The 24092-nt window shown below is 43.1% G+C and overlaps 1 protein-coding gene across 5 annotated transcripts in view; it reads right to left on the bottom strand.

The window, feature by feature from the left end:
- Positions 1–6369: 6369 nt before the first annotated feature.
- Positions 6370–24092, bottom strand: part of MYOM3 (myomesin 3) — a 76666-nt gene continuing 58943 nt past the window's right edge. For 4 of the 5 annotated variants that reach the window (XM_034413465.3, XM_034413467.3, XM_087876280.1 and 1 more), the window contains exons 30-37: positions 23387–23474; positions 21702–21740; positions 21155–21260; positions 19071–19234; positions 15317–15353; positions 14413–14435; positions 10636–10691; positions 6370–8937 (exon numbers count right to left, since the gene is read on the bottom strand). In XM_034413465.3, coding sequence (XP_034269356.2) covers positions 8677–8937; positions 10636–10691; positions 14413–14435; positions 15317–15353; positions 19071–19234; positions 21155–21260; positions 21702–21740; positions 23387–23474 — 774 coding nt within the window. In that variant the 3' untranslated portion in view covers positions 6370–8676. Of the gene's footprint in view, positions 8938–10635; positions 10692–14412; positions 14436–15312; positions 15354–19070; positions 19235–21154; positions 21261–21701; positions 21741–23386; positions 23475–24092 lie in introns of those variants that run through there. The other variant, XM_087876282.1, reaches the window with a different exon arrangement.

Here is a 24092-nt window from a genome sequence, read left to right as displayed (position 1 = left end):
TTTTATTTATTTATTTTGTTAAAAATTGATCTTTATTAATTATTTACAGATTAAAAAAAACATATACTGTAATTATCAAACAGATATGAGTTATATATGTATATGGGTACACAACACAACACATAAAGACAACCACAAATAAAGACTAACCGGGGGTCTTAATGATCCCCCCAGATACCTATTCATAGTTACATCCCGGTAAATCTTTTTGTTTCCTTTTACTTCTAAATTTTATATTTGAAAACCACATCAGTCTATTTTTATTTCTGATTGAGGTTTTCTCATAGTTCTCTCCCTGAAAAAACAGCTCTTTGGCTTGCTAATCTTTTGAATTAATTAATTAATGGTTAGTCACTGGCTAAATCTTGTAGAATCACACGTATAAGGATTTGTTACTATCAAGGGTTGATCTAATTCAGAGTATAAAGCATGTCAGCTGGTGGAATCTGGATAAGATGTCAAGATCAGGTTGAATTAAATAGACCATCAGGACTATGGGGAAGAAATGGGGACTAAGTGTCTGACTGGGTTTTTTTTTTTTTTAATTTGATTTATACGCCGCCCTTCTCCGAAGACTCAGGGCGGCTTACAATGTGCTCAGCAATAGCCTTCATCCTTTTGTATATTTATACAAAGTCAGCTTATTGCCCCCACAAACTGGGTCCTCATTTCACCTACCTTAGAAAGGATGGAAGGCTGAGTCAACCTTGAGCCTTGGCGAGATTCAAACCCTGCAGTAATTGCAGGCAGCTGGTCTTAATAAGCTTAATAACAGGGTGCCTTAAACCCCTGTACTACCAAGGGTTCATTCATAAACTTTACAACAAGCTAAACTTAAGCATTCATAATGCTTAAGTTTGGCTTATTAGATAAACCCCAATTGACAGAGTTCATGAAACACATTCAGATGAACCCAAGAACAAATTAAACAATAATGCAGTTAGATGGGTTCTGATCAGAGGTGGGTTTCAGCAGGTTCTGACCAGTTCTGGAGAACCGGTAGTAAAAATTCTGACTGGCCCTGCCCCCATCTATTCTCTGCCTCCTCCCAAGTCCCAGCTGATCGGGAACAAATGGGGATTTTGCAGTATCCTTCCCCTGGAATGGTGTGGGAATGGAGGTTTTACAGCATCCTTCCCCTGCCATGCCCACCAAGCCATGTCCACCAAGCCACACCCACAGAACCAGTAGTAAAAAAATTTGAAACCTACCACTGGTTCTGATGAAGCATGTGTGAACTCAGCCATGGTAGTTTGTAAAGTATATCACAATGTTTGAACACAGCAATTGTGGTTATGAAAGAAAGCATGGCCATATCAACATAGTGTAGACGATGTGTGAATGTATTGACTAGAGGAAAAAAGGGTTACTACCAAACAATATTTCCTGGATGGGATTATTTCACTCACACTTTTCTTAACGTAGTGGTTGAAGTACAATCTTCCTATAGCCACAGAACATACTTATACTGAACCCTTATTTACACAATGCTAGCCTTGGTTTGTTTTAACCTTACTGCATTTTTTCTGCCTAAGAATATTATATGAATCCAACACACCTGGTTAACGCCAAGCATCGTGCAAAGTGGAACATGGATTAATGTGAAGCCTGTTGTATAAACACCATAGAAACCTGAGAAGTCATATTGACATCTCACTGCCTTCATTCCAGCTATCTGATCTGGTTTTAAAGTCAGCTTCCTCCTCAATTGAGGACAGGAGTGTCCAACCTTGACAACTTTAAGACTTATGGATTTCAAGTGTATGTATGTATGTATGTATGTATTTATTTATTTATTTATTTATTTATTTATTTATTTATTTATTTATTTATTTGGACTCAAGGCGGTGTACAGTCAAGAAAAATATAGATACACAAACATCATAAAATTGCTAATTAAAATTATTATTATAACATAGTTTGGCCCAATTAAATAGAACCTAAAATTAGATAACATTTTAAAAACATTCACATGTTCATATTTTTAGCCCTGCTTGTTGCCAGTGTGGCTGAAGAATTCTGGGAGTTGAAGTCCACAAGTCTTAAAATTGCCAAGGTTGGACACCCTTGCTTTAGGATAACTGGCTCCATCAAAGAGTTGTCTAGAACATGAGTCCCCAACCCCCGTGAAACCACATCCCCTCTGGTCCGCAGAAAAACCTCTCCATGGAATCAATCTCTGGTTTACGACACAAAGCTTTATCTTCCAACAGAAGAACAAATCAGGCAGAAGATCTCCTTCATCCATCCTAGGAATGATCATCCAGCAGGCCCAAGGAGCATTAAAACTCTTGTTCAGTTGTACCTTTGTGGGAACCATACCAAACTGGTACAGTATTCCTTTGGTACTTGAAGAGTATTTGAAGAGACCACCAGAAAATCCAAGGGCTGTACTGTATTGAATTTCACTGGTGTAAAATGAGGAAAATAAATCACAAAGAATAGCAGTGCAACAGTTTCATTTCGTTGCCACGTGTTCATTTCGAACCCACGTGGGTTCAATTCACAGGAGTCCTTCATTCTTTCAATGGAGCTGTCAAGTCTGCAATTATTGGTAGATTTGTGCAAGGTGGAAGGAAAGAAAGGCAATGAAGACCTGGCAGCCGATGTTTAAGCATTCTGGCTTAGAGACAAATCATAGCGATGACTCATCAGCTAGACACAAATGTTGGGTAACTTTATCAGGAGCAATACGCAGCAACCTTATTTGACAGGACATTACTTAATTTGTACCTGGTCATAGCTGGGCCACTTTAACCAACTTTCTAGATGTCTGTGATACTACAGTAAAATCAGCCAACATTCTTCTGATTTCCATTTCTGTTCTGTGAGAATATTTAGAAAACAATGAGCAATGAAGACCAGACCTTTCTCAGATTTACCAATTTCTTTATAAAATCATCTTTTTACAGGAACTGTTGTCTAAATATTTGTCATGTCAGAATACGCTGCAGTTTTGCCTTTAATAGTTCCTGTGGCAGGGGTGAAATCCAGCAGGTTCTGACAGGTTCTGGAGAACTGGTAGCGGAAACCTTGAGCAGTTCGGAGAATCAGTAGCGGAAATTTTGAGTAGTTCGAAGAACTGACAAATACCACCTCTAGCTGGCCCCAGAGTGGGGTGGGAATGGAGATTTTGCAATATCCTTCCCCCAGGAGTGGGGAGGGAATAAGGATTTTGCAGTATTCTTCCCCTGGAGTGGGGTGGAAATGGAGATTTTGCAGTATGCTTCCCCTGGAGTGGGATGGGAATGGAGATTTTGCAGTATCCTTCCCTTGGAGTGAGGTGGGAATGGAGATTTTGCAATATCCTTTCCCCAGGAATGGGGAAGGAATGGAGATTTTGCAATATCTTTCCCCCAGGAGTGGGGAGGGAATGGGGATTTTGCAGTATCCTTCCTCTGGAGTGAGGTGGAAATGGAGATTTTGCAGCATCCTTCCCTTGCCATGCCCACCAAGCCATGCCCACCAAGCCATATACCTAGGTAGGTGGGTATAGATTTTTAAAATTAATTCCTCACCAGTTCCTGTTAAAATCTGGCCCAATTCTGTTAATTCTTTATAAAAACCATATATTTTAGCATCTTTTTCAAATCTTGATTTTATTTGTACCTGCGGAGAGGTGGCCCCTTCTTTATAGAACATCATTCCTCCTGAGGTATGGTTACTCCCATTCTATTGCTTTTTCTGAAAGGCCCTAAAATTGTGGCTTTGTTGGTGGGTCCAGGGATCACAAACAGAGATGCAGTGGCTAATTTGATTATGTTGTTGCTGCCTTAGGAGGGGGTGAATATTTTTAAAAACATTATAAGCCACCTGGTGTCACCTATGTATGAATTAGGCGGCAATATACATTTGTTTAATAAAAAATAAATAAAACCTGTGTGCAAACCTGTGTGGTGTATGAACCCAGTTGTCAGCACTTCAATCTGCATTTACTCTAGTGCTGACATAAGAAGGAGAAGAGGGGGCAGCTGGCAAGAGGACGCTTGACTTCTCACCTACTTATTTTCCCTGAAGATAATGTCCCCTAGGAGATGAGATGGGAGGGGGGGGACATTCCTGGGAGCTGAAGTACTAGATATGGGGAGAGTGATTTGGAAGAGGGCCAATGAGATGCCGAGAATTGGGGAATGGAAAGGGAAGGTTTGGGGTCAGGAAGTCAGTATTGGCTACGCCACGATCGGGGACAGGTCATCGTGCTTAATAAAATGAAAGATTTCTTCAAAGATTACTTGTTTGGAAATGCAATTTATTTTAATTAAGACGACCTTGAAACCTGACACCAGTTTTGTGACTTGTCATGGGGGATCCTTTCTGGATGTTTCTTCCGTGATAGCAAATACTTTAGCTTGAGCTGCAATGGGACGCATTGAATTGAAATGCCAAAGAGTTCAGTGACTTTGAGCACCTTTTGCTCAATACCACCGTGTCTTCCTGTCCTGACCTTGGGAAGCTAAAATTTAAGCTAATCTCTTCAAAGCTCTGCTGTATGCACAGAATGGGGGGGAGAGAAGGCACCGATGTGCACGCTTGCTCTTACAGGAAATCAGGGTCTTGGGAGTCTCCTTAAATCCAGCGGTCACAATTTGGAGTGTCTCACAGAAAAATGCAGGTGCCACTGCAAAATGCCATCATTATTTATTTCTGCTTTTTTTTTGTAAGCTGCCCAGTGGCACAGTGTTGGAACTGAGCAGCCATGCATATTTCTTAAATAAATACAATCGTAATCATGCTGTCCAAATCCTACTATTTATTTAGCAAATGGTAGAGCAAGTCAGCAAAGATATAGTAGTGCCAGGAGATCGTTGAATCGAAGTCCGAAAAAATATCTGTGAATATTTGCAGTCTAGGCCTGAGTGATTCCATTCACTCATCATCCTAAACCTGTGATGGCGAACCTATGGCACACATGCTGGAAGTGGCACGCAGAGCCATCTCTCCGGGCATGCCAGCTGTCGCCCGTTCCTCTTCTGGGTTTCGGCACGCACATCCACACCGGCCAACTGGTTTTCACGCACGCAGGAGCGCTGGAAACCAGAAGACCAGGTGACCGGTGCACATGTGCACGCTGGAAACCGGAAGCTTAGCTCATGCGCGCTGGGAAACTGCTCTTCTGGTTTCTGGTGCTCCTGTGTGTACGTGCTGGGGAGCTGCTCTTCCGGTTTCTAGAGCTCCCCCCCGTGTGTGCACGCATTTCCTTTTCGGCACTTGGTGCCAAAAAGGTTCACCAACACTGTCCTAAGCTATGGTGTCAAGTTTCCGAAAGATGCCCTAATTAATTCATGAGCCATGATCCAAACTTCAAAGGAAATATAGTCATTTATTAGGAGCACCATTCCGGCAATACTGGGATGCAGTCAGGACTGATCCTGCGTAGATTTATGTTCCCCTATGACCCTGTCTCTCCCCTCCTCTCTGGCCATGGCATAAATCACATTCTCCAATTAACCACTTTGGCTGGCTGTGAAACCTAACACCCTCCTTCTGATTGCGGTCAGAAAGAATGTATGGAATTCACTTCAGTTCTCCCTCCCTCCTGCTCATGGCAACTTGAAAGCTTTGCAAGTTGACATATGGCTTATTTCCATTGTATTCTCATAAATGAAGGCAAATATACATCTCCCAGGATAATGTTGAAGGATCCAATCTGGATTGGTCACCAGAACTAGAGGTTTAGTCTTCCAAACTTTTGGACTCGTGCGTGCCAATCACCTGGTCTTCCGGTTTCCAGCGCTCCTGCAAAAGCAGGAGCGCAAAGCACATATTCCGACAGAGAGAAGTTCCCCTCTCCAGCACGAGTTCAAAAGTTCGGAGGATTAAATCTCTGGTCCCAGTGACCAACCCAGATTGGATTCTGCAATATTAACCTGGGAAATGTATATTTGCCTTCATTCATGAGATTGGATCCATTGTGTTCTGTTGAATCAGCTACAGTGGTTGGGTTTGCGCATAGCGCTAAGCCATAAACCACGGTTTATAAATCACGGTGTCTGGTTTTATGCCACAGGGAGATGGCAAGCAGCAGCCACATAAATATTTTGTTTTGGTTTAGAATCTGATAACAATTCAGGTCTAATTATTGTGGTTTGTAAGTCATGATTTATGGTGGCTTTGATTTGAGCCCTTGGGCCCCCCATGCACCCCTTGCAAGCTTGGGAATGACTTTCAGAATTGTTCCACAGTAATTACCAACTTGTAACATTTCCTGAAAGTAAAAGGGAAATAGATTGAATATTAACTGGAAACTAATCATTTTGACTACAGTAGATTTAACTTTAATTCAATATTGTTCGAGGTGAAATAGAGCCCAATTTAACCATTCACCTGATCCCACCCATTGGGTTTAAGAATGTGAATCGCACTCCAAAATACACACTTCATCCTGTTTAATAGTGTAGTATTATACAGCACGGGAGTCCTCCTACTGTGGTTTACAGGCAGTCCTCGAATTACAACCACAGTTGGGATCAGAATTTCTGTTGCTAAGCAAAGTGGTTGTTAAGTGAGTCATGTCCAATTTTATGATCTTTTTTGCCACGGTTGTTAAGTGCATGATGTGGTTGTTAAATGAATCGGGCTTCCCCTACTGATTTTTCTTCTCGAAAGCCAGCTGGGAAAGTGGCAAATAGCAATCACAGGATGTTGTAACTGTGATGAATATATACAGGTGGTCCTCAACTTACAATGGTTCATTTATTGACCGTTCAAAGTTACGAGGGCACTGAAAAAAAGTGACTTACGGCAGTTTTCCACACTTATGACCGTTGAAGCATCTCCATGGGCACGTGATCAAAATCCAGATGCTCGGCAACTGAGTCATACTTACAAGGATTGCCGTGTCATGTGATCCTTTTTTCCAACCTTCTGACAAACTGTTCTGCCCCAGCTACGGACCCCAAAGAACGCAGCACACACAAAAACTATACAAAGATTATTTTACTCAAATAACTCAGTCTTTTGCAACCAAAGGCTATTAATAAACTTCCTTAACAGCCTACAAGCATTCTAAGATAACATAATCACAGTCTTACTAGAGTTGGCAGAAAGCCCAGAAGCAATTTTGCAGAGAATCCAGATGCGAAGGAGAATGAACTAAAGTTGTTCCCTACAGCTTTCTGCAATTGGCATTTCTCCTTAAATAGGCTAAGGGAGTGGCCAATTAGCCCCAAGCCTTACTTTCAAGGAGACTTCCTCCTGAGGGGCCACTCCTGCCTTTTGACAGCTCTGCGTGCCAGTGCATTGAGAAGAGGCTCCTCCTCTTTGTCCTCTTCACTTAAAGGAGCTTCTGGAGGTTCTGAAGGCCCTGGCTGAATCCCCGCCTCTGGCACATCTTCTCCAGCCTCCTCACTGTCCGACTCGAGCGCCAGCTGCACACGCTGCTGGCGCAGCACCACACCAGCCTCCTTGTTGTTGGAATCGCTACAATACGCATAGGCCGCTGACGGGCCACAACACAAACAATGGGGGAAGCCAGAGTCCCTTAACAACCATTTGACTAACTTAACAAATGCAATGATTCACTTAACAACTCTGGCAAGAAAAGTCATAAAATGGGGCAAACTCGCTTTTAACACCAAATGTTTCAGTTGGCAACCTAAATTTTGGGCTCAATAGTGGTCGTAACTCAAGGACTACCTGTATCAGGTGCCCAGGACCTGAATTTTGATCACATAACCGGTGGGGATGCTGCCATGGTGGCAGATGTGATCTCATGCGTCTCTTATTTCAGTGCCATTGTACCTTCAAACAGTTGCTAAATCAATGGCTGTAGGTTGAGGACCACCTGTATTCCACAAAATGGTGAGAATCACCTGGCTTAATGAAATGTATGAACTCCTCATTAGTCTTTTGAGCTAAAACCAGTAATGGCTGTATCTTCACCGGCTCTTGACGTTCTTTAAGAGCTGGGGTGGCGCAGTGGTTAGAATCCAGTCCTGCAGGATACTTCTGCTAAGTGCTGGCTGCCTGCAATTTGGCAGTTTGAATCTTGCCAGACTCAAGGTTGACTCAGCCTTCCATCCTTCCAAGGTGGGTAAAATGAGGACCCAGATTGTTGGGGGAAATCTGCGACTCTGTAAACTGCTTAGAAAGGGCTTTAAAGCACTATGAAGCAGTATATAAATCTAAGTGCTACTGCTATTGTCCTTCCTTCCTTCCTTCCTTCCTTCCTTCCTTCCTTCCTTCCTTCCTTCCTTCCTTCCTTCCTTCCTTCCTTCCTTCCTTCCCTCCCTCTGCCTACTGCCAGCAGTTCGATCTTGACCAGCTCAAAGTTGACACAGCCTTCCATCCTTCTGAGGTCGGTAAAATGAGGACCCAGATTGTTGGGGGCAAATATGCTGACTCTGTAAACAACTTAGAAAGGGCTGTAAAAGCAGTGTGAAGCAGTATATAAGTCTAAGTGCTATTGCTATTTATATGTTTGAAAGCACTGAAAAACACAGAGAGGTGGCCAAGGGACCTGATGCTAATCCTTTTATGGGGCTGGAGGTTGACTTTTATAAATATCTATAAATATCATAAGCCTACGAGTCTGCTCAGAAAGCAGCGAGGGTAGGGTAGGAGATGGGGAGGTGGGTCTTTCCTTGCAATGAATAAGGACCATCCTCTTCTATTGGGTGATGTCCTCTGGACCAGATCCAGCCCTTTGAACTGAACCTGGGCTCAGACAGAGGGGCTTTACTCTTTCAGCTCCTTAGGTTCTTCCCCCTGCTTGTAGACGCTGACCGTCACCTTCCCAGTTTCAGAGCCCCACTTGTTCTTCACAAGGATGCTGAACCTCCCAGTGTCCTCACTGCTGACGTTCTCGATGGTTATTGTGATCACGGTGCCCTTCACTTCCATCTTGTACCGATCTTTGAAGGTAATGACCTTCTCATTCTTGTACCAGGTGATTTCTGGGTAAGGATCTCCAGAGATGATGCAGGTCAAGCACAAAGTCTGTTTTGGAAATAAAGAAAAGATTCATTGGAGGACTTCAGATTGGACAGTGAAAGGCAATGCAAGTAGACAAGGCAGATACACCCGGGGGGTACAGGTAGGACAGTGCCTCTTCGATACCTGCTATCTTCGGCTTGGCATCCTGCCATCAAAGGCTAGGAGGGGGGGAGTGAGACATGGGTAAAAAGGTAAAGGTAAAGGTTCCCCTCGCACATACGTGCTAGTCGTTCCCGACTCTAGGGGGCAGTGCTCATCTCTGTTTCAAAGCCGAAGAGCCAGCGCTGTCTGAAGACGCCTCTGTGGTCATGTGGCTGGCATGACTCAATGCCAAAGGCGCACGGAACGCTGTTTACCTTCCCACCAAAGGTGGTTCCTATTTTTCTACTTGCATTTTTTACGTGCTTTTGAACTGCTAGTTTGGAAGAAGCTGGGACAAGGAACAGGAGCTCACCCTGTTACGCGGCACTAGGGATTTGAACTGCTGAACTGCTGACTTTTTTTTTTTAATTTGATTTATATGCCGCCCTTCTCCGGAGACTCAGGGCGGCTTACAATGCGTTAAGCAATAGCCTTCATACTTTTGTATATATATACAAAGTCAGCTTATTGCCCCCACAAACTGGGTCCTCAATTTACCTACCTTAGAAAGGATGGAAGGCTGAGTCAACCTTGAGCCTGGGGAGATTCGAATTTACAGTAATTGCAGACAGCTGGTGTTAATCACAATGCTATTAGTCTGCTGAGCCACCAGGCCCTTTTTTGATCAACAAGCTCAGTGTCTTAGCCCCTGAGTCACCGCATCCCTGAGACATGGGAGGGGGGAACAAATGGGCAATCGATCTGCATGTATATGTGATGGGAAATTGGGAGGGGGGAATGACAGCTCGACGAAGAATAGGGAGCTCGAAACCAGTTTGTGTCAACAATCAAGGCCACACTCCCTGAGAAAGAATGTGGATTTTCCTAAACATCTCAGCGTTCTCAAAACACCTAGGCAGACTCTTATTGGCCGAACATAGATAGGTCATCGGGAGAGGGCTGAGATGCGGGAAAACTTTCTGTATCATTTGAATGCAGGAAATTTAGTTCTAGCCTGACACTACTCCAACCAGCATCTTTTATTAAAGCTATCACTTCAATCAAATGGAGTCCAGGGTCTTTCTTTCCGAAGAGATCAGACTAGGATAGGTCTGACAGTATCAATGTATGGGCAAACAGCCCACTTTATGCCCTCTAGGATCCTTGTCCCTCTTACCCCATGCTAGGGTATTCCTATGAACCCCCAAAGGGCACCTACAATTCCCAGAAATTAAATTAAAAATATTAAAATATATTAAAATATTAAAAAAAAAGTATTTCTTTTTAGAAAGTTTACAACGCTACAAGATTGCCATGTTAGCATTCTTGCATGGGTTTTCATGGGTCTCACACGTGATCTTGTGGGAACCAGGGGGTGATTGTTGGAAACATTGAGGATTTTATACTTTGGGGAAGAAGAGGAGAGACATCTGGAGTTGTGCAATGAATTTGGAGCCCGGAAGGGTTGCACAAAGGTACACACAAGTGGAATGTCACAACGCCTGCCTTATCAGTTGCTAATAGAAATGGTAATGCAAGAGGTCCCTTATATAATTTAGGGTTCCCACAGCAGTTATTCCCCACTTGCACAGCTGGAGGCCATTCAAGACAATTCATTACCTTACTTTCCATGATCGTTGCAACATCTGGAAGGCCACGAACCACTTTGGCACGGACTGCAGAGGGAGAGTAGACATCATGATTAGCTATTCAGTTTTTAATCCCACTTTTTGGCAACAGTCTTTCTTTCTTTCTTTCTTTCTTTCTTTCTTTCTTTCTTTCTTTCTTTCTTTCTTTCTTTCTTTCTTCTTTCTTTCTTTCTTTCTCTTTCTTTCTTTCTTTCTCTCTTTCTTTCTTCCTTCCTTCCTTCCCTTTCTCTCTCTCTCTCTCTCTCTCTCTCTCTCTCTCTCTCTCTCTCTTTCTCTCTCTCTCTTTCTTTATTTTCCTACCTTTATTATTTTCACAAATAACTCAGGGTAGTGAACATATCCAACATACCTTTCTCCTCCTATTTTCCTCACAACAGCCCTGCAAGGTGGGCTGGTCCAAAGTCACCCAGCCAGTTTTCATAGCTAAGGCAGGATTCATGCAACAGAGTTTACCCGATTGTTGTGAAGTTGTTTTAAAATAAATAAACTCTTACCTGTCACTTATATATGTTAGTTATTTTTATATTTGTGGACCTTTTAGTTTAAAGCAGTGTTTCTCAACCTTGGAAGCTTGAAGATGGGTGGACTTCAACTCCCAGAATTCTGGGAGTTGAAGTCCACCCATCTTCAAGCTACCAAGGTTGAGAAACACTGGTTTAGAGGTTCCTTGTTTTATATTATGATGTTACAATTAACTGAAGTATATCAGTTATTTTATTCCCTGTCTGCACTCTGCTTAGTAATAAGGATATAATAACTACTTGTATTGTTATTATTACTACTACTGAAATAGTCTGTGTCCTGGGTCTATGCAATGCACTGAACTATTTTTACACAACACAATGAACCTATACAAGGTTAAGACTAACCTAGTTTAGCCTCCTTGTGTGAATGAAGACACTAGCTTTTAAGGGGACGTTGCCTGACCCAGCTATATATATTTCTTTGCTTACTACTCAGTGTTGACTACTGGACAAGCCCCTGCAGTTTTCTTGGCAAGGTTTTTGGAAGTGGTTTGCCATTGCCTGCTTCCTAGGGCTGAGAGACAGTGACTGGCTCAAAGTCACTCAGCTGGCTTTGTGCCTAAAGCAGGATTAGAACTCATGATCCCCTGGTTTCTAGCCTAGTTTCTCAACCATGACACCAAAGACGCTCTTGAACCAACCACTAAGGATGCCTAAATAGTTTAGAGATTAATCATGTGAATGCTGCAGGATGCCTTATATTGCTAAGATCAAGGCGTGGAGCAGATTAATTGCCTTGGAAGCAAGTGAGTGTTATTAGAAGCTTTTAAGCAGAACCAGTGTACAATTCAATCACAGCAGAATTTTTTTTTCAGAGGCCAAAGATTGGATCTATTCAATTCTATGACTGTTTCATGCAATGGCAAAAGAAGAATTTGATAATACTCATAGGGATGAAAGGGACTTCAGAGATCTTCTAGTCCACTCCCTTACCCTTGGCAGAAATCCTTATACTATCCCACTCAAAGGGTTGTCTAATCTTTTCTTGAAAATTTCTTGCTTGTTTTTATGTACAAGGTACTTAGTTACAAACTAAGTAACTGCATTCACACAACATGTGAACATGTTAAGCTGGGTTGATGTTCATCTCAGTCTGCTTCTTTGCAATTTGGGATGTTGCATTAATCCAACCCATTAGATTATTTTGCAATTTGCTGTTTTCTGTGAACCTAGGATGTTGGGTAATTCGGTAACTGGGTTGAAACGGGTTGTGTGAAGTGAATACATTTCTTCAATTGGGGAGTGGGACTGACAGATGGGAAGGAACGGCTTGAAATCTGAAGTTCACACCAGGTATTTTTCACCAAAAGTAACTCAAGCATCTTTGGAGGTGCATTTTTGCCTGATATGACACGCTTATGAAATAAATGCCCGAGGAGCATTTATTTCCTTCCGATTTATGCAGCTTCCAACTCTGTAGAAGCAGCAAATTTGAAAAGACACCTTGGATTCAAAGTAAACCAGGGTACACTGATTGACCAAAACAATTGCTACCGATCTGCCTTCCATGGAGGACCTGTATACTGCACGTGTCAAAAAGAGGGCTGTGAAAATATTTACAGACCCCTCGCATCCTGGATATAAACGGTTTCAACTCCTACCCTCAAAACGACGATATAGAGCACTGCACACCAGAACAACTAGACACAAGACACAAGGACAGTTTTTTCCCAAACTCCATCACTCTGCTAAACAAATAATTCCCTCAACACTGTCAAACTATTTACTAAGTTAGTAAATTAATTAATCTTCTCATCGTTCCCACCACCCATCTCCTTCCACTTACTGTATGACTGTATGACTGTAAATTTGCTTGTATCCTTACGATTTATATTGATATTGTTTCCTGATTGCTTATTTCTACCCTATGACTATCATTAAGTGTTGTACTTTATGATTCTTGATGAATGTATCTTTTCTTTTATGTACACCGAGAGCATATGCACCAAGATAAACTCCTTGTGTGTCCAATCACACTTGCCAATAAAAATTCTATTCTATTCTATTCTATTCTATTCTATTCTATTCTATTCTATTCTATTCTATTCTATTCTATTCTATTCTATTCTATTTTAATCATGTGCTGTTGCCGGGGTGAGTGGGTGGACAATTGTTTTTTATTTTTTTATTTTTTATTTTTCTATTTTGTGTTTTTAAGCATTTGAAATGTGGATTTATAGGCGGCTGTTACATATAAGCTGGGTTGACAAAATCGGAAATGAAGAAGTGATAAGCCGCCTGGGAAAATCAAGGGAAATCATCAAAACCATAAAAAAGCGAAAGTTAGAATATTTTGGACATGTGATGCGACACCCGGAAAAAGACTGCATCCTTCACTTTCACAGGGAAAGATTGAAGGCAAATGAGGTTCAGGCAGAAGAAGAACATCATGGCTTCCAAATCTGACTGGTTTGGACAAAACTCAGCAGCTCTTTTTCGTGCGGCTGTTGACAAAAATAAGATTGCCAACATGATTGCCAAGGTCCGATGATGGATATGGCACAAGAAGAAGAGTTTGTGTTTTTACTGTTTGTAAGTCGCTTAAAGTCACTGAGAGTGAGTAGGCGGCTATATAAATTTTCTAAACAAACAAACGAATCAATAAATCTCCCGAAAACCTTACCAGAGACATATAATAAAGAATTGCAATATTTAATTGTGAACCTTTTAACAGCAGCTAGAATTGTATTTGCAAAAAATTGGAAAGGAGAAAGGACACCCACTGATGAAGAAATTATTAAGAAAATGATGGACTGTGCTGAAATGAGTAAATTGACATTTGAAATAAGAGAGCAGGAAGATAAACAATATTATTTGATATGGGATTTATTTTATCAATGGATGGACAATAAAAAATGGAGATAAACATGAAATATGTGGATGCTGAGATAAATTAAGTGAATTTCTTTCCTTTTTTTATATATGAAAATAACCTTGGGATGTACAGTGATATTTTGAAGAGAGGAGGAAGCACAAATGGATACAAACCGATTGATATACTATCTGTAACTGTATGGAATGATGATGTTTTTATGTTTTATTTTTGTTTAAAAATAAAAAAAATTATTATAAAAAAATATAAAAGCTCAGTTTTCACTTAGATTTGTAACAAATTAAAATTGGGGCCAAGTGCAAAAATAAATAAATAAATAAATAAATAAATAAAATCTCCTGAGAACCCAACAGACCAAAAACCAGCAAAAGGTGTATCGTTTTATACTCACGCTCCTCCACGATAGCCGCTTGCCTACGATGAAAACAAAACAAAAGGTGTTTTCGTGTCACATACAGTGTTTACATAAATTTTACTGAAAAAACCATAGGATTAAATGCAAGACCCTTCTCCCAGCCCAGGAGTCACTACATTTAGGCTACACAACAACCACTCCAAATACTGCATATTTCAGGTTTCTTAGCCAAAGCATCGATCCACCAGATCTCACATTAGGGCAGTGGTGAAATGTAAAATTTGTTACTGCTGGTTCTGTGGGTGTGGCTTGGTGGGGGGGGTGTTAATGTGATTGGGTGGGTGTGGCCACCTTTTTTTTTTACTTTTAAAAGCATTTTTTCTACAACCTTAAGAGGTTGCAGACAAAAATGATTTTAAAAGCCTCTGACGATCAGGCAACTCAGTTCTGATCGCCAGAGGCTTTTAAAGGCATTTTTTTTTTCTACAACCTCTTTGGCCGAAGAGGTTGTAGAAAAAATGCTTTTAAAAGCCTCTGACGATCCCAGCTGAGCCATACGATCATCAGAGGCTTCTTTTTTTTACTTTTAAAAGCATTTTTTTCGCTGAAGAGGTTGTAGAAAAAATGCTTTTAAAAGTTAAAAAAAAAAAAGCCCCTGATGATCGCGTGGCTCAGCTGGGCATGGGGGGTGGGGACAGGGATTTTTGCTACCGGTTCTCTGAACCACCCGCCGCCATCACTACCGGATCCGGTGATCTGGTCCGAACCGGGAGCATTTCACCCCTGCATTAGGGGTCCCTAAACCCCAAGCCACAGCCCAGTACCAGACCGTGGCCCTGGAAACGTTGGAGATGGTTGTCTTACACAACTGATTCTCCAAATGTTTTCTAAAAAGGAAGCTGTTCAGAGCAAACAATAACTACAACCCCATCCTACTTACTTCAGCCTTTGATGTTCGGCGAGTGCATCATCGAAAGCTACAGAAAGGAAACAAGAAAGAAAGAGAAGGGTTGGCTCGAATAAATGTTAATGATCTGCAATGGGGAAGAAGAGCTAATAAAAAAGTGGAGTTTTAAAAGTTATTTGGTTCTTCTCTCATCCAGATGCTTCCATTTTAAAATCTATTCATATATATTTAATGCAGTTATAGGAATTGCCATTAGAACGCAGAATTATACCAGAAAAATAAAATATAACGGATGTATCTACATTAGCGGAGCAACAGAGGTAGAAGACTAGGCTCACATGCTATTTGATTGTTATGTGTATGTTGTGGCTCCGTTGCCTGAGCCTGGGCTATCGACAGATGCAGACTCTGAGAGTGAGGAAAAGGAGGCCTCCCTCTCCAGGACCCTCCTCTCTGGCAATGCCTCCGGAGGACACCGAAGGCCAAAAGATAGGCTCAGAGCCAAGCACGTCCCCGCAGCCACAGGTGGACAGTGACGAAGGAGATAAGTGCTGGCTGGACCCTCGCCAGAGGCGCAGGGAGAAGCGTGCGCAGCAGAGGGGAAGGCGTGCCAGAGATTAGCTGAGTCACTGGACCACACCCCACAGGGTATAAATGTGGGTGTGGTGGCCGGTTCAGTTTGTGACGAGCAAAAACTAGAAATAATCCATGATCTCTGCGTTACTGGACTTTGCCTGCTTTATCGGACTGCATTTGGATTAATCCTTGTATTGCTGAAAACTCTGCCTGTTTTATCAGAATGCTGGCAGTCTAATCTTTGTTTTGTGTGAGTAAAGTCTGAATTGGCAGCTAGCCACTGGGTTGCTGCCAGCTTTATTTTCAAAGAATTTTGTCGTGTGGCTTATTAACTCCGGGCCGTCTGTGGGGGTGCGTGAGTGGAACGGGGACAGAACAGTGTATAAGAGGGTGAGGACAGGTACCTTGGTTCATATACTCAACAAATGACCTATTTGGAACACCATATTAAAACAACATACCTTCTGTGCAGTATGTTGAAATTTGAAAACAACATTTAATACGTCATAGTACTTGAGTAAAATGGTCGGTTGAGATCGGCATACGTGGGACTGATTGGGGTAGATTGTAGGAGTGATACTGAAATATAATTTTATCTTATTTTACTTATCTATATATTAAGTTATTGTATTTCATTCCAATTTCATTTTAAATTGTTTTTATAGGATTTTAGTAATAATTTGTGTTTGGAATTCTATATTTTGATATGGTTTATGGATTAATCAATAAACAAAATTACAACTATATATAACCAGTGGTGGGTTTCAAATAATTTCACTACCAGTTCACCAAAAAGATGAGCGCGCATGCGCAAGGCTTCCACCTCGAGGTGAGGCTTGACCAAGCAGCCTTTTGGGGCCTGCTCCCCTCCATCCCTGCTCTCCAAGTCACTGGCTACTTCTCTCCGCATTGCTGGGAGAGCGTCTTGTGCAATTTAGCAGCTGTGAGCCACCACTTTCCTCTAAATCCCATCTGGAAAGCGCTGCAGCTGAGAGAAACAGCATTCAACATGGCTGCTGCGTCTCTGTGCCACAGCCCTTTCCGGATGGGACTTAGAGGAAAGCGGCGGCTCACAGCTGCTAAATTGCACAAGATGCTCTCCCAGCAAGAGCAGCAGCGGAGAGAAGCAGCTGCCAACCCGGAGAGCTCATGGAGTTTCTCCATGAGAGACCGAGGCTCGGCAAGGGATAGAAGAAGTGGCTGCAAGATCTCCGCTGCAGCACTTTCCGGATGGGACTTCTTCCAGGTAAGAACCATCCAGTCCATTCCCAAACCACTTCGGCCCTCCTGTGGCTATGCTGCCCCCCATGGCCCTTAAGCCTAGCACAGTAAGCTGCAGGCTGAATAAATTGCTTTGGCTGGGGGAGGGGCATAATTTGAGCCCTGGGGGGGGGGCGGCATACGGGCGGAGGCCTGGGGCAAGGCCAGAATGGGGGAATGGCGCATTTCCCGACCCAGCCGAGGTGAACAGCAAGGGACGGAGGCTCCGGGGAAAGGCCAGAGCCAGAGAATGGCGCGTCCCCTGACCCAAGGTGAAGGGAAAGCAGGTGGCACGTGGGCAGAAGGATTGGTGATAGCCCGGCCGGAAAGGCGGCTGAGCCTCGCCATGTCCAACCTGGTGCAGCCCTTTAGCCAAGTGCCTTACCTTCGCAGGCAGCCGTGGTGAGCAGAATGGTCAAGGCATGGATATCAGCTGGGCCGCATGGCCGGCATGGTAGGCCGCAATGAAGGCAGGCAAGCCGGTGGTGCCATGTGGGATGGTGGGAGGCAGCTAACTAGGCCACGACTCACAGGCTTATCCAGGCTGCTCAGGGCCACTCAGTTGGGCCATGGGCACCACGTTGGAAGGCAGGCAAGCTGGCTGGTCCACAGAGACCGTGTGGTCAATGGCACGTGAGGAGCCAAACAGAAGCAACAGCTATGCCAGGGAGGTGAGATGAGAAGTGACTGGGCAGGTCGGGTTGGGTGGGTGGGTAGAGCAGTGAGCGGGTGGGTGGGGCAAGTGGGTGGGTGGGGCAAGTGGGTGGGGTGATCAGTGAGTGGGTGGGCAGGGTGAGTGGGCAGGTGGGGTCGAGTGGCGAGCAGGTGGGAGGGACGAGCAGTGAGTGGCCGGGTGGGGCAAGCAGGCGAGCAGGTGGGGGAAGGGCTAGTCAGTGGTGGGATTTGCCGGTTCTCCGAACTGCTCAAAATTTTCACTACCGGTTCGCCTGAACCGGTGCGAACCGGCTGAATACCACCTCTGTATGTAACTCAGGTAAAATGTACATTGCTAGTAAACAATGTTTGTCATTATATTTGAAGTAAACAGAAAAATAACAGTTTTTTTTTTGTTATACTCTCAAATGGAAGCACTCAAGTCCTCACATAAACTATTACTGCATAGAACGGGAATTCACTGGGGGTTGTTTTGAAAAGAAAAGGTTTCATTAGAAATTAAAAGCAAAAGTAATACAGGTAGTCCTTGACTTATGACCAAGCCCAACATTGAGCCCCACATTGCTGTTGCTAAGTGAGACATTTGATAACTGAATTTTGCCCCATTTTACGACCTTTCTTGCCACACTTGTTAAGCGAATCCCTGCCATTGTTCAGTTAATAACATGGTTATTAAGTGAGTCTGGTTTCCCCATTGACTTTGCTTGTCAAAAGGTCGCAAAAGGGGATCACATGACACTGGAACACTGCAACCATCATAAATATGAGTCAGTTGCCAAGGATCCAAATGTTGATCATGTGACTAAGGGGATGCTGCAATGGTCATAAGTGTGAAAACAGTCATAAGTCACTTTTTTCAGTGCCGCTGTAATTTCAAATGGTCACTACATGAACTGTGGTAAGTTGAGGACTTCCTGTAAAAAAAGAATGAAAGGGAAACTTAGAAGGGTTTAGCTATAGCTTACGTAAATGGTAATCTTTTAATAATATGTAAAAATAAATTGACATTCTATGTAAGGAAAAGTTTTGAAAGAGCATTGATGCTTTTGAACCTCGGTGTTCGAAAAAGGCTCCTGAGAAGATCACAGACAGCCAAGAAAACGAAGAAATGGAATCTAGAACAAATCAATCCTAAGAGGCACAAATATTTTGAATGTTGTTATGCTCTTTTGAGAAGTCTATAATGTGTGGTCCTTGTGCTCTCTCAGCTTTGTGGTTTTCTTGAAGACGTTTCATTACCCTACTGATAACATCATCAGGAGGGAGTGAGGTTTACCTTTCCCAGATAGGTCAGTTGTCAATTTGCGCATCTCTTTCCCATCAGTGAGGTCCAGAGTGTATTTGCCTCGGTCGGACTCCTTGGGATCAAGGATGTGCAACCAAACCTGGTCCACGGTTGTTCCTATTTTCAAATGATCGCCTCCTTCTAGACGCTTGTCACTGAAGGTACAGCAGGAGATTAAGTTGTCACTTAATATACAGCCTCTAAACCAGGGGTCTCCAACCTTGGCAACTTTAAGACTTGTAGACTTCAACTCCTAGAATTCCTCAGCCAGCTTTGCTCCCAATTCTGGGTGTTGAAGTCTACAAGTCTTAAAGTTGCCAAGGTTGGAGACCCCTGCTCTAAACTATAATTGTCCAACCATGGCAACTTTAAGACCTGTGGACTTTATCTCCCAGAATTCCAGGGGGTTGAAGTCTACAAGTCTTAAAGTTGCCAAGATTGGATATCCCTGCTTAAACAATATCTCTCTTTCATTTTGTGTTCATAGTTATGCTATAAACTTCTTAATGATGGTAGCTCTATAAAGCTGCCTACCAAGGTGATTGAAAGAGTTAGCTGGTGACATCACTGTTGCCCAGGGGATGCTCGACGGGGGTTCCTTTCATGTCCCTGATTTTCCCACCGAAGTGGTACCTATTTACCTACTTGCATTTGCATGCTTTCAAACTGCTAGGTGGGCAGGAGCTAGAGTAAACTGACAGGAGCTCATTCCATCAGGTGGCTTGCTCTCGGGTTTTGAACTGCTGAGCTGTCGACCTCCAAAGGTCTTTTGACTCAGCTTCCTAACCACACGAGCCATCGCTTGTCCCAAGGCCGGCCACCATGAGCCACAGATGGACTGTGGATATTTCACCTGTGCTCTAAACTTGACAGGCTCCAAAAACCAAAAGCAAACAACAACTTCTAAACAATTTACTTTATTGTTCCTCAGCTATAGTCAGAAATCATGCCAAACTAAAGCATCTGTCAGGTTTCGATATCGTCTCAAATAAAATAAATTGCATTTCCAAACAGATAGTCTTTGAAAAAATCTTTCATTTTATTAAGCACGACAATCTGGCCCTGATCGTGGCGTAGCCAACTCTGACTTCCTGACCCCAAACCCTCCCTTTCCGTTCCCCAAATCTCTGCGTCTCATTGGCCTTCTTCCAAACCACTCTCCCCATATCTACTACTTAAGCTCCCAGGAATGTCACCCCTCCCTCTCATCTCCTAAGGGATATTATCTTCAAGGGAAATAAGTAGGTGAAATGTCAAGTGTCTTCTTGCCAGCTGCCCCCCCTCTTCTCCTTCTTATGTCAGCACTAGAGTAAAAGCAGGTTGAAGTGCTGATAGCAACTACTTGTGTCATTAAAGGTAGACTCTGAGAATTTCTAAGACGGAGCAATCTTGATCCTTTCCTTCCCAACCAAACTATCTAAACTTCGCTGTTGGTCCTTTGGAATGCAGCCCTTCCCTCCTGGGAATCCAGACTACATTCCACCACAAAACCATGGACAGACAATTTTTAGTTACTATTAGCTCTGGGGCAAAGTAGGATTAAGAATCTGAATCAGTTGAAGCAAATAACCTTGCAAGACTGAAGGATTCCTGGATGTTGAGCAGAGAGGAGAAAAGGGACCCCACAAAAGGGAGGGTCCTGGTAAAGTTTGGGTGGGCGTCAATCTCCTTAAGTTTAGCTTATGCCTTTGCATCCTCTGTCAGGAATGGAACAACTTGCCACAGCTAACTTGCTGCAACCAACTCACCACAGCCTACTCATCACTGGATAAGTTGCCACAGCCAACTTACCACAGGGCAATTCACGGTGGGACAATTTAACAATTCTATTTAATTATTTGAAATAAATAGAAATTATATTAATTTTTGCCATTCACATTTCATTCTGTCTCTACTTTTCCATCCTTTCTTTAATGATTCTAGTCCACCATTTCTTTGGTAATAGTGTAACTCTTGTCCTGTAGCAAGTTGGCCGTGATGAGTTGGCTGTGGCGAATTGTCATAGACCCTCCTCTGTCTGCCCCAGAACAACACTTTACCCTACAAACCAAGAGTCACAGGATAAAAGCACATACTTGTGGTACCAGGTGGTCTTCATGGCATCTGTGTAGTACTTTACTTCACTGTAGATCTTGATGCCTTCTACAGTTGGCTGGACTTTCAGAGGTGATGCGGAAAGAACTAATCAAAAAAGTCAGAGAGAGAAAGAGAGAGAAAGAGAGAGAGAGAAAGAGAGAGAGAGAGAGAAAGGGAGAGAGAGAGAGAAAGAGAGAGAGAGAAAGAGAGAGAAAGAGAGAGAGAGAAAGGGAGAGAGAGAGAGGAAGAGAGAGAGAGAGAGAGAGAAAGAGAAAGAGAAAGGAGGAGAGAGAGAGAGAGAAAGAGAGAGAGAAAGAGAATTAGGCCTTATTGTAAAGAACAATTCTAGTTCTTTACAGTAAGGACAGGAACCCAAGGGCCCTCCAAATGTTTCGGATCTATCTCCCATAATCCTTAGCTGCCTGAGATTGATGAGAATGGAAATCCAAATCCAAACTGAAGTGCAAAGAAAGCCACATTATGGAATGGGAATCCTATCTCCTGGGCTTTGGGTACAATAAATGCCACTGAAGGTCAGCAACTTACTACTGATTCTGGCCAGCTCCTTGAGGATGTCATCAAATGCTGTAAAACAGAATGCATCACATAATAGTAAAGAATAGCACCATATATCAAGCAAGCGATTGTAGATAATGTTTAGATGCCTCCTGGCTAAACTTGAGTTTCCTTAGACATTTATTAGTGACTATTGAATGACAAGATTTCGTTTAGATCAGGACCAGGTAGCCTTCAGCCTGAGGAATATATGTGATTCCTGACCCCAGAGGTCCTTCCAATCACAACTTCCAACCCCCCCCCCCAATATTATGGTTTTCTACTGTTTAGAGGCAGGAAACCCAGACAAGTGTAGACCAATCTCTAAATAAAAGAACCAAAAATAATATTTTCTTTCTACTCCACCATTGCAAACTTTCAAAAGTCCAGGTTAAAAAAAGCCAGTTCTCCCATATTTTACATCATCACATTGTTAACGGCATTTAATTTCGTTGTACCATGTGCAATGACACTAAACTAAACTAAACTAAACTAAACTAAACTAAACTAAACTAAACTAAACTAAACTAAAGAGTGAAAGCTCTAATGGTTAGGATGCTGGGTTGGAGGTTAGCAAGCCCACTTTCGAGACCCGAGTGCTGCTGTGTGGCGGGGTGAGCTCCCGTCATTCGCTCCAGCTCCTTGACGGGGACATGAAAGGAGTCCTTGCGGGTGTCCCCCAGCCAATGGCAATATCACCAGCTGATCCTTTCAACCTGGAAGCATCTTACATGGTGCCTCCAACATGAACGGGATGGGATCACGTTGTTCAGACATTCACAACAATCAAATGACAATCTTTGAGGGAAGGTTAAGCCAAGAGATCATCATCCTTCATGGTTAAAGGTGGTGTAGGTGCTAATGTAAGATCCCAATTACAAACTCCACTGACTCTCGGAAATGATCTCACCAACACTTTGAAAGATTGCTTATCCAGGAGTGGTTTGCAGGGATTTGGGAGAACCTCTAGCTAAGATTCTGTGTAGTTCTGAGACTCCCCAAATCCCACTCCTGGCTGGCCTGGCCCACTCCTCCCCTCCCAGGAGTCCCCACCTGTTTTGGATGCAGGTAAGTGCAGGGCGCGCATGGAGGCTCAGGGAGGGCAAAAAACGGGCCTACCGGAAGTTTGGGAAGGCCAGAAAAGGTCCGTTTCTCGTCTCCGGAGGGCCCCTGGAGCCTGGGGAGGCCATTTTCACCCTCCCAGACGCTGTGTTGCAGGAGGCCGACTAGGCCATGCCTACCATGGCCATGCCTACCCAGCAACCAGGCAGAGAACCCCTTGCTAAAAATTTTGAAGCCCATCCCTGTGTTTATTCAGTGCATGGTTTAATGAAAATGTTACATCAGTAAAATCTTGGCCATGCCTCTGAATTCATGTGGTATCGTTCTCAGTCCTGGTCAGCTGATCACTGGTTGTGAACTGGAAAAATCTTACATATTTTCCCCAGCTCTCTGTGACAGATAGAGGCCCTCAGCGTGCAAAGCAAAGGAGTATTTGAAAACCTTTCTTCTATCTTCACTTTCTCCTTACTGATTGTCATGCTGAATTAAAAAAAAAACTCTCCTGCTTTCTTTTGGCGAGAATCCCGCAAAACATCATCAAAGCACCAGATCTGGGAAGTCTGCTCTGAATGAACAAATAATATTTCGGCCAGTGAGGGGAAAAAGGATTGTACCTTCCTTTGTAAGATCAAGTTGGGTTATGTCTTGTCCGCGGTCATCAGAAACCACAGCTTTGTAGACTCCTTTGTCTGCTTTGGTAATCTAGCAAAATATAGAGATGATGTCTGGGTTCACACAACACATTGAACCCTAAATCCAAGTTAGAAAAACTCAGTTGCAGCTCTATACTTTTATTCCAAAATGACCAAATCAATGAACTATGTGGTTGTTTAATGTGGTGGCCTGGCTCACACCACGTGTAAAAGACTGGCTGAGTTCCAACATTGCACACAAAGCCCTTTTCAGTTACTGTAGCATGTTGTATGAACGCAGATACAGGTTAGAAAATGAAGTCTCTTGAAATTGCCCAGAAAATATCAACTGATGGATGACAGTATCGATTTATTTTAAAAAATTTAAAAATGTTCAATATCTATGGGTACAGATGGGTCAGAGCCAGTGTCAGAGTCTCACATTGCCATTCCCTGTAACCAGGGTGAAATCCAGCAGGTTCTGACAGGTTCTGGAGAACTGGTAGTGGAAATTTTGAGTAGTTCGGAGAACTGGCAAATACCACCTCTGGCTGGCCCCAGAGTGGGGTGGGAATGGAGATTTTGCAATATCCTTCCCCTGGAGTGGGGTGGGAATGGGAATTTTGCAATATCCTTCTCCTGGAGTGGGGAGGGAATGGAGATTTTGCAATATCCTTCCTCTGGAGTG

This window comes from Pantherophis guttatus, chromosome 10, assembly GCF_059756535.1.
Source record: "Pantherophis guttatus breed Tessera chromosome 10, ASM5975653v1, whole genome shotgun sequence".
NCBI classification, from domain to species: domain Eukaryota; kingdom Metazoa; phylum Chordata; class Lepidosauria; order Squamata; family Colubridae; genus Pantherophis; species Pantherophis guttatus.
The sequence above is the reverse complement of the archived record's forward strand: the minus strand, read 5'-3'. Positions and strand labels throughout refer to the sequence as shown.